Source organism: Cyrtonyx montezumae, unplaced genomic scaffold (assembly GCF_038088225.1).
Source record: "Cyrtonyx montezumae isolate F1298 unplaced genomic scaffold, pur_monq_1.0 scaffold_10, whole genome shotgun sequence".
In the NCBI taxonomy this organism is placed as follows: domain Eukaryota; kingdom Metazoa; phylum Chordata; class Aves; order Galliformes; family Odontophoridae; genus Cyrtonyx; species Cyrtonyx montezumae.
This window is the reverse complement of record NW_027071826.1, coordinates 32,956,959-32,967,116: the sequence shown is the minus strand read 5'-3', so window position 1 is coordinate 32,967,116 and position 10,158 is coordinate 32,956,959. Positions and strand designations below refer to the sequence as shown.

Here is a 10,158-nt window from a genome sequence, read left to right as displayed (position 1 = left end):
TATGCTGTATTCTTAGAATTGTAATACTACAATGCTACCTTGTACTTAAGACTTTAAATTTTAAAGGTTAAAAAAAAGCCACAGAAATTGAAACTTTGCAGGGTGCATTTTGTCACCCTACTTGTGCTCCCCTGACAGACACATGAGGACTATTGAGACCCTGAGGAAGGAAAGAGAAAAAAGGCTGCAAAGATATCAAAGGAGCCGAAGTTTGAGTCCTCAGAAGCATTTGAGTCTGTTGCAGACCCTGGATACATGTCACCGTGATCTGGATCTCCCCAGCAGGCGCCGAGAGTATCTACAACAGCTGAGAAGAGATGTAGTGGAAAATACCAGGTAGGGGTTCAAATCCTCACTCTTGACTTGATGAAGTGCTCACAATGGATGTGTATGAATGGTTCCCACTGACATCTGAGACTCACGGCAGGATCCTTAATTGTCACGGGGTAAACGTGTGCCTGACTTTAGGAAGCGTTCATTAAAATCTTCCATCTAGTTTATTTCAGTTCATAACCAGCACCTGCTTTATGCATGTATGCCAAAGATTCAGTCTTGACTCATAGACCCATCTGTTTTCTTGCTCCATATGTAACTTAAAAGTCATGGCAAATAGTTTTTCACATTAAATATCAATGAAGTTCTGCAGAACTCTCTATCATTTAAAATTTTGTTTTCTCATCTCCCACCATATCCTCTGAATGATTTCAGCTGCCTTTGCACTCGGGCAGGAGGCAGCATTTTCCCAACACTTTGGGGGTGCTATGCCAAAGCCATCGCCTTAGGTCTTACAAAGCCTAGAAACCAGACCAATTGCTAGAGTAATCTCAGTTCAGTGGTCAACTGCATTTTCAGTCTGAATCATTTTCCAAGAGTAATGCTTGTACAGTGCTTTTAGTGAGCAAAGGGAGACTTGGTTTCCTTTTATTGCTGTTCTGGCAAATTGTCTGGTTCCGTGTTGACAGTGGACTTTCTCACAACATTTCATGAGGTGACCTGATTTCAGGTATGCATGTTTTACCCCCTTTACCTATCCTTATAGAGTTCAAGAACCAAAAAGAAGAAGCATTCAGCATCCTTCCGAGATTGAACTGATGCTCAGAGACTATCAGAAGGCACGAGAGGAAACCAAAACTGAAATTGCGCGAGCGAGGGACAAACTTCGGGAGAGAGCTGAGCAAGAGAAAAGACGTATAAGGGAGCAAATATTTGCTCAGTTACAGAAGGTGAGCATTACAGAGGAAATTGTTTTCCATTATTCACATCAATGCGTTTTTAAAATAAATTTCCATAGCTCAGTAATTTTCCTGTTTGACATAATGCACAGAAGAACAAATAATGAAATGCAAATTTGGGTTTAAAAAAATACTCAGTGATCAGTATTACTGAGATTCATAATTGAAAGATTGTTCATGCTGCTGAACTGCATCTTCCTCGAGCCACTTCTTGAACAAGAAAATTCTCTTTTCACATTGGATCAAGCTTACAGAGCCATCCTGCTTGGAACATACCCAATCTTTGGGGAAGTTTTGTTAAAGTGAATGAATTTATTTCAGTATGTACTTGAACAGAAACGACTTTCTTTCTTTCTTGATTTTTCCTGTTGTTAGACTGTCCTGTCTGTCTGTGTTTTGCTTTTATTTCTGCACTTTGTTGTGGCTTGTCTGGTATTGAAGGACAATACCTTGTTGGGAAGTACTGCCTGATCTCTGACTCACCTTCATGCACTAACCTTTGTCACAGCCTGACAATGCAGGTTTAGTTAGAGCTGCAGCTTTTCTCTCGCACTCCTCAAACTGTCACTTCATTGCACTCTGGCAAGGCACCTAGAATTCAGGCATCTCCACCAGGTGATTGGTTCTTAACCGTACCTGCTTCCATATTTGTCTTGTGAAACTTCAGCTGAGTTGAAAACCAAATATTAAAACTACCCTTGGAAGCACAAATCATCTTCTCAGTATTTTCTTACGTAATTTGTCTTTTGGGCTGGTGCTGAGTGGCAGTAAAATCTTCAGTGTTAGTAACTAAATTTGACCAATAGGTTAAGCTCAAGAATTAGGTAAAAAAGCAACAAGTGATACTGAGGTATTTTTAATAAAAATTTCTTTTCCCCATTAAGACATCCTAGAATTGATTTGAAAGCCTGGGCTCCTGTAGCAAAGGAACAGTGTCAAGAAGCTGCAATTATCCAGATTTTCCTAGACTGCTGCATTTTACAGAGTGATTTGCTCCTATGATCTTACAGTTTCAAATGAGCCTGCTTATTTAATACCTTCTGCGTGAAGCAAAAAGGCGCTGCTTTTGTCAGCACTCCTTCAAAGAAACTGGATTTCACATTTTTTTTGTCATCTGTCAGTGCTGTTACAGATTTGACTATATGCTGTGTGAATTCGTGATGCTCTGATGTTACAGGAGGAAGCAAGGCTGAAGACTCTTGCAAGTACGAGCACCTTATGTACAGAATCCAGCCTCAGCCTGTCCTCTGGTCCAACATCGGGTTACAACAGCAGCAATACTGCTGCATACACTGCAAGTAAACTCAGCAGCTGGGAAGGACGGGTGAGACCAACGTCCCCTAACACTTAAACAGTAACAGAGACAGAATCCTCATTTTAGGTGTTTATTTTGTTGTAGCTATCAAGCAAGACAAGTTTGTGTCACTAACACACAGATGGGTTACGTGGGAGAGAAGGGAGCTTTGACATGTAACTGCAAAGGACAATTTCATTTTTCTGATTTTTTTGTTTTTAATTCATACATAAAAGCCAGTGTGTTACTGCTGACAGCAATACCACTGTCCCATTTTAGAAATAAGGGATGTTGGTTTTGTGATGACAGAATCTGCTATTTTCAATGTGCCTTCCTCAGTGAGGAGAGATGCGCACATGGACTTGAAAGTCTGTGTATGTAAACACAAACTTACTTTAAATTGCTTTTTGGAGTGTACACCTATGCTAGCTTGTCATGTTTGGTCTGATCAACTTCCCCAGTTGAGCTATAGTTTCAAAACCATCTGAAAGGCAAAGAAATTAACTTATCATAAAGTCGGGCTTCCAGTTTTGTAAGAAGTTATGGATATTCCTCTTGATAACATAACAATTTATTTCTCTTCATTCAAGCCAAAAGTCCCCACTTCTGCTCTTTCCTAAACCAGGTTTCTTCAGGAAGTGCACTGCTTTCAAGAGACACACGAGGTCGTTCAGCTGTTAGAAACAGTCAGGTTTTTATGATAGAGCAACTACAGAAGGATTCTACACTGGGTAAGTTAAGCATACGTTCATCTGCTTATTTCTGTGTTGTATCCCAAAACCAAATGAGGTTTCTTAGAATTGTATCAGATTTGAATTTGCATAAATAAATATTTAAGGCTGTCTGACATTACATTACATGAATTCAGAAAAAAATAGTGTCAACCAGTAGCTAAAGCTTGAAAAATTAATTGGGGATTTAGTTCCTCTTAAGTTGGTCTTTTGATGTTGTAGCATTGTTGTACCATCTCTGGAGAGGCTGTATGGAGAATGCTTTAAATGAACCAAAGAAGCACAGGGCTAAAGCTGCAAGGACTAAAGCACTGTACATGCAAGTTGTTACTTGCATTCCCAGATTCATGTTTCGTATTCTTCTTTAGGTTGTTAGCTTATGTATGTGTGGTTAATAACATTTAAACTTGAGTAATGCAAAAAGTAACTGCTATGTGGACCGCCTAGACAAAGGATGCTAACCATCCTTCATTAGGAGAGTTGAAGTCTCTCTAACCACTCTCCTGCATCACCTCAGTGATCATTTTCCTTTTTGTTACTGTTCTATGACTATTTTTTCTCACGCAGAAGACAGCAGAATTGAGCCACCAATTCCTTCAGACAGCATCAGCTGTAGGTTCACTCATGGACTAACTATTTCAGTAAGCTCCTCATCAACACAAGGATACCAAGATTTATCCAAACACATTTTGGCCAATGCTACCACTGAGGTGAGTAAATAAGCACAGTTTTTGCTTATTCCTGTACCTTCTTTCAGACACTGTACTGTTAGTGGGACAAGCCTTATTCTTCTGCACTCCTAGCAGCTATTTAGTGCTGGGTATAGCAGGATATACTGAGCAATTTGAAATAGCAGGAGGCGAGCTGTTGCAGTGGAGCACAGGAGAGACTGCTGAGTGTGAGCCAAATCGTCTGAGTGAAGTTGGTGCTAATGCTGAATGCTTCTAGCTTCTAAAGGTTTGTACAGTGCAGGCTTTATACATCTGTATGCCTGTGTGGCCAGAAGGAAAGCATGCAGACTTCAAAATTTCAGATCAGATGGAATCACATCACTTGGAGATGCATGCTTCCCCTGCTGCCATTTTCTCCCAGCACTCTCCAAGGATTATTAGCACAATAAAACTAAATATTTGTTGTAGAGCCTACTGGGTGGAAGAGAGATAGCATAACAGCATGCAGGAGCTGAACATAATTTACAATTTAGACAACTGATACTGACATGTACACTTGTCACTGTTTTCCAAGGTAATGGCAGCATGCTCCCATAACCTGAGGAATCTCTACACCTGCCAAGCTGCAGCTGGCTGGAAGTAAGTTTATGGCAGGTCTTTATAATGGGAGATCTTTAATGAAATTGACCCTCTTTTGTGCCAATACCTTTCATTTGTCTTTGACAGATACCAATGTACAGAAAAAGAGGTGCTGGTTTACTACAAAGTCTTCCCTTCAGCAACAAAGCATGGATTTTTGGGAGCAGGAGTGATAGAAAGACCTCTCGCCTACGTGTGGGGACTAGTGAGAGATCCAGGCAAAAGACACCTGTATGACAGATCCATCAACACAGCTCGAATACACAAGAAAGTAACCAGCCACATTCAGCTGGGTGAGTACCAACATAAATGACTGACCAGAACTAGCAGTATGGACTTTTCAGCTCAGATAATCAGCCAGAGAAAAAATGTACGGTCATCTCATCTTGTTTCTTCAGCTCTGAATAACCAGTTTCATTATTCAGTGTAGGAACTTCCACTTTGCAAGACTTTTTCGAAGTATATCTATTATTAACCATATGCTGCACAAATGTAAGATAGAGGTATCTCAAAACAGCATCATCTTAATATTAACATCGTTATATTAGCTAGAACTCTGCTCTTAGCTGCAACAAGTTCAAATAAAATTTCACTGTGCATCTGAAGGCTGGGGGGAATTGTGACAAGTTGAAGTTGTTAAAGCCTAATTAATTAATTCCCCCTTTGTTTGCTGTTGGTTTTGGATGCTTTTTCCACAGTGTACTTAGTGACCGATACCTCCCTGTGTTACCTACAGCAGCCCCGGGACTTCTGCTGCATTACTGTAGAAGCCAAAGAGGTAAGTGCATGTTTTCTCTACAGCAGAGGGGACTTAACTAACGTGTCTGAACTCACTGGTCAGGAGCAGAAGGAAAGGAAGGTTATGCTCACAGCTCCAGAGAAGACTGTAATAGGAAGAAAAGCTATGTTCATCTGACAGAAATGAATTATGTATTAAATCCATTACAGCATCTGACAGCTGTGAACCAAGCACCATTAGGCAGTAACAACTGTTACAGCATATTCTGCTTACAAACAAGCATGATTCTGATCAGAAAACAACCAAGAGCTTATTTAGTGAGAAATATGTCTCATGGTAAACAAAACATTACTGCTTGCATAAAAAAAAAACCAAAAAACTGTTGTCTTTGCACTTTCTTTCATGCAGAAGAACTTGTCTGTCTTGGCTATTCAGTCTGTGTATGATGCATCCATGCCTCACCCTTGTAAAGATGTGGTGAGAGGGGAAATTCTGCCCAGCGCTTGGATCCTGGAACCTGATGTGGTAAATGGAAGAGATATCACCAGAGTTATTTACATGGCACAGGTAAGACCTTTCCTTACTGCACATCGTGTTCTATAACAGTCTAATTAGGATTCTGTACACGATCCCAAGTTTTTACACCACCTGAATCTGCTCCCTTGGACACCAAGACTTCTGTAAATGTTCATTCACAATTTTTGTACATTCCATTCTTGCACAGTGAACCAGTACATGGTTCCAGTGACAGGGACTGGAGAATCTTACTTGCATTTCCATCTTGTCCACCTCCAGTAATTGTATTTTTGACATGTATGGAAATGTATACTGTTAACTTCCTTCAACAGAAATCATTAATTCTTGGCATTTAGTAGATACAAAAGAGAAGATGACGTTAGAGTTAAGAATGAGAAAATCTGACCCTCCATTGACTGTACAGAGTCATTTGAAAAGCAGGAGGCCTTTAGGATGGTGGTGCCAAGTACCTAAATACATCCAGAAAAAAGTCCCATGATGTTTAAGGTGCTTTAAAAGGTAGCTAGAAAAACAGAATTAGTCATTTAAACTTATCCTAAAAACACACTTATATATATCTTAAAAATACTAACTTTACTTTAAAATAGTAATGATTAGCATATACCTTTATAACGCATTTTAAAATTTTCTATACATTTCATGCATGTATTAGTGGAAGTGCAATATGTGTTTTCAGTCACATTACACACCTGTGCTTTGGACTAGCAATACTTAAGCTCAAACTCAAAACCAGCATGTGTTATACTTGCTGAAAGTACTATCAAATATGCAAAGCTTTCAAAGTCCATGGAGTATTGGGAAGAAAAAGATCCAACCCACCACAGACATGACAGCATTTGGCTGTAAACTACTTATATTACGTGCAGCACGCAGCTAGTTGAGGTTGGAGAAAGTGTCTGCCCTAAAATGGGTACAGTGCATGCAACACGTGCCTTTCTTCTACGTCGTGCAGGTGGATCTGGGTGCCCCAGCTATCCCAGCGCGGCTCCTGAGCTCCATCGCCAAGCGGCAGCCTCTGCTCATTGCTCGACTTGCACACTTCCTTGCCACTTAATGTTCATCAAGAAACCAGACTGTTCAGCAGCATCTGAAAGGCTGCAAGGAGACACAAGCATCCATAAGGGTAATGTAAAATGTTTGCTCTTACATCAGGCACAATCAAACCTCACCTGAGGAGCCTAACTGCTAACTTCGAACTGTTCAAAGGTATAGCTTGGAAAAAAAACCACATTCATTTTAGCTAATGCTGCTTAGAAGAGATCCTGCAGGTTTTATGAGGAGCCTATTCTTCTGGAAACAGCTGTGAAAAAACCTCTACAAACAGAAGGAGTGGGCGCTGTCTCTATCAACAGAAGAGAATTCTCTTTACAGTAGCCAGAACTGTAGTATTTTGTTTCAATTTCCAAGAAACTATAAAGATTGACCTTCTCCTTTCAGGAAAGTTTGAGCAGTGGTGAGAAAAAAGGCAGTGATTGCATTTCAGTGCTTCAGAGTCTGGAAACAGTACTCACAGGGCTTGAGACCTCCTACAGACTCTTGAGCAGAAATGCAAGGCCACTTGCTCACCTTGAGATAAACACCAAACGCAGAATTCCTCTAGCAGCATAGATAAAGTCAGCTTGCCATGGCAAATTACTTACCTCCCCTCAGAGGGAAGTGAAAGCAGCGTGGCATCCATAAGTCATCCCACCTGATAGATTTTTCTCCCAGTTGGCTGACTGCTTACAGTCTGTACGGTATAAGGGATTTCCAATTACCACTACACTATGCAGCAACAGTGGAAACCACCACACCTCAGGTCACAGTTTTACTGCACTGCAGAATTAGGTGCTTTGAAATAGAGAAACCAAACTGACAGTTTTAAATAACTTATTAATAGGAAGTAGTTCAGAGTAGTCAGCTTGTTTCTAGGATTTGAATCCCGCTCATAAGCTCCAGCACTTCTCCATAATGGCTTTTTCCATCAGCCTATCTCTGCTTTTACCTCAAAATGCAATCTGGTCTCCGTTCTCACTGTCACTCTGTTCACAACACAAACAGCTGCCTTCACAGTGGTGAGCATCTCCCCACTCAGTTACCTTGCTGCTGTTGAGCTTTGTCCAACCCTCGTGTTGTCAAGCTTCAAGTGTTTGGTCACAGGTTCCTAAAATTAAACACAAATACAACCAATTCAAATATCTGAGTAACTTCGTGTAAGTCTGCAGCACAATATACAGAATCACCTAGATAGCTTCTCTAAGCAATAAAGGCTGCTATAATACTTTTTCCTTAGCTCACAGAAGCCCACGTTGTTCACAGGGCTGCTGCACACTACGTTTGCCAAGTGAGGAACGTGTATTCAAGCACCCACCTTACCAGAGCTGCCTCTGCTACTGGAACATGCATACACACTTTGGGTCAGAGATGTTTTCCCAGCACACTACAAGCTCACGCCACCTCCCACCACAGTTTCAAGAGCCAAAATGTACTTTTAACTCTATGTTTGCACAGACGTAATTTTGGCTCACAGCTTCTACATTACTTCTTGTCATTAATATATTAAGGTTTAAAAAAAGTGACAGTAGCTATTTTAAATTAATTGATATGTAAGAAAATAGCAGTTCTTTCAGGCATATCAGCCCAAGGCTCCTCCCTGCCCAGCTATAGCTGGAAGAGTAATGAAAGGCTTCACTTCTTATGAATTTGCTTTGCTTAATATCAAGGTGGCCGTGGTTATGTTCCCCCTGGTGCATTACCGTTCTCCTGGGGTGAGGCTCAGCCTTTCTTAGCAGCCTGCCAAGCTGCCTCAGGGGATGCTTCACCTGCAGCACTGTACATCTTCCACAGCCTCAGCAACTGCACCAAAAGGCAGATGTTCAGATCTGCAGCCCAGCGTACCTTTTTGGGGGAGGCAAAACAAAAAAGCTTGAATGAGGTGATACATTAAAGCCCCAGAAAAAGTGAGCAGGAACCACAGCATTTACTAGCTGTCACCAGTGCTGCTTGCAGCAGGGATTGCAGGAGATGAGCGGCCTTCAGGCAGTCCACTAAAGATTTGCTCAGTGCTTCACTTTTTTTCCCCTTTTGTTTTGGACACGGCACTAGAGTTAAAGCAGTTTGTGTAGGAAAAACATCTAGGGGGACTCCTGTGTCAATGATACCAGTGCCTATGAAGGATAACGTCTTATTGTACAGTGCATCAGATGTTTATTTTTATATATACATAAGATTGTTTTTTCTATGTTTACAAATTAAGTTATTTATATATGCTTGTTTTGAAGCATTTTTATATGCTATCAAAGCTAATTTTTATTTTTATCGGTATTAATGTAACTTTTTTTTTTAATACAATGGTCAATTGATACTAAAAAGCCTATTTATATGGATGTTTTCTTTTGCAAATATAACATTTTCTGGTACCCGTTAATGTATGGCAATGGTTTGTTGGGAAGGAAGAAATAAAACCTAGCAGACATCATCGACTTTGTTAAACTACACTGGGAAAAACCCAACTTCCTGTCAGCTACTGCTGAGCAGTAGATGATCAGACCAAGCATATGTACCACCTGCTGCTGCATCTCTGCTCTTAATCAAGATTGCTATTTTCATATCCACAATAAAATGTATTTTCTACACAAGAAAAAAAAATGCCCTGTGGTATTTGCTCCAGTTAAGATCGCTGTCTGGAACTGTACTTCCATGGGAAGAGGTGTTTTTTCTACTCCGTGAACGCTTACCTGGATGAAGCCAAAACAGGTTAGCCTGGGACAGGAGGCGTACTTCTCCTACTCGCCTAGGAGTGCTGTATACTTCTTTGCAAGGTTTGGCTGCAGTCAGGTGCCTGGCTTCCCAAAGCCACCAAGGGTAAGTAACGTGGGACACCCGGGAACTACGCAGATTAATGGCATGACAACATGAGAAAACAGAAGCAGAGCTGTTTCTTACCTGCTGACAGCACTGAAGAACAGACTGACTTCTGCCCAACTCTGTGGCAGTAGTAAACTGGTCCTCGGGCTTGAATACCTTTTAAATAATCACCTCCAAGCATGTTGTATTACAGAAGGATAACTGAGATAGGTTAAGTTCATGAAAACATCTATGGCCACAGTATGTATGCAAATAGTTTTAGAATACCCAAATAAATTCAGTTCCAGAGATTGAGCGCTTTTTCATCACTCCAGATCCTCCCTCTATCTCCCCCAGTCACAGAACAAAATAGAAGTGGTACTGCAGTACAGGCAGAACAGCAGCATGCAGGACAGAAATTACTCTGCACTATGCTTTGTGGAAAGGCACCTTCTTGTACTCCATCCCAGTACAAAGAGGTTCTATATCA

General features: G+C 40.8%; 1 protein-coding gene and 1 long non-coding RNA gene across 2 annotated transcripts in view; one reads left to right on the top strand and one right to left on the bottom strand.

The window, feature by feature from the left end:
• Positions 1–6,897, top strand: part of STARD9 (StAR related lipid transfer domain containing 9) — a 91,928-nt gene extending 85,031 nt beyond the window's left edge. Inside the window, exons 25-34 of the mRNA XM_065754764.1 lie at positions 139–336; positions 1,040–1,223; positions 2,410–2,556; positions 3,152–3,257; positions 3,825–3,967; positions 4,503–4,567; positions 4,655–4,860; positions 5,266–5,345; positions 5,715–5,873; positions 6,796–6,897. Coding sequence (XP_065610836.1) covers positions 139–336; positions 1,040–1,223; positions 2,410–2,556; positions 3,152–3,257; positions 3,825–3,967; positions 4,503–4,567; positions 4,655–4,860; positions 5,266–5,345; positions 5,715–5,873; positions 6,796–6,897 — 1,390 coding nt within the window. The remainder of the gene's footprint in view (positions 1–138; positions 337–1,039; positions 1,224–2,409; positions 2,557–3,151; positions 3,258–3,824; positions 3,968–4,502; positions 4,568–4,654; positions 4,861–5,265; positions 5,346–5,714; positions 5,874–6,795) is intronic.
• LOC136060338 (uncharacterized) lies at positions 5,738–8,667 on the bottom strand. The gene is made up of 4 exons (XR_010623349.1): positions 8,579–8,667; positions 7,922–7,986; positions 6,787–6,938; positions 5,738–5,823 (listed from the first exon to the last, which is right to left on the bottom strand). It is a non-coding gene; the product is annotated as an uncharacterized LOC136060338 (long non-coding RNA).
• Between the last annotated feature and the right edge of the window lie 1,491 nt (positions 8,668–10,158).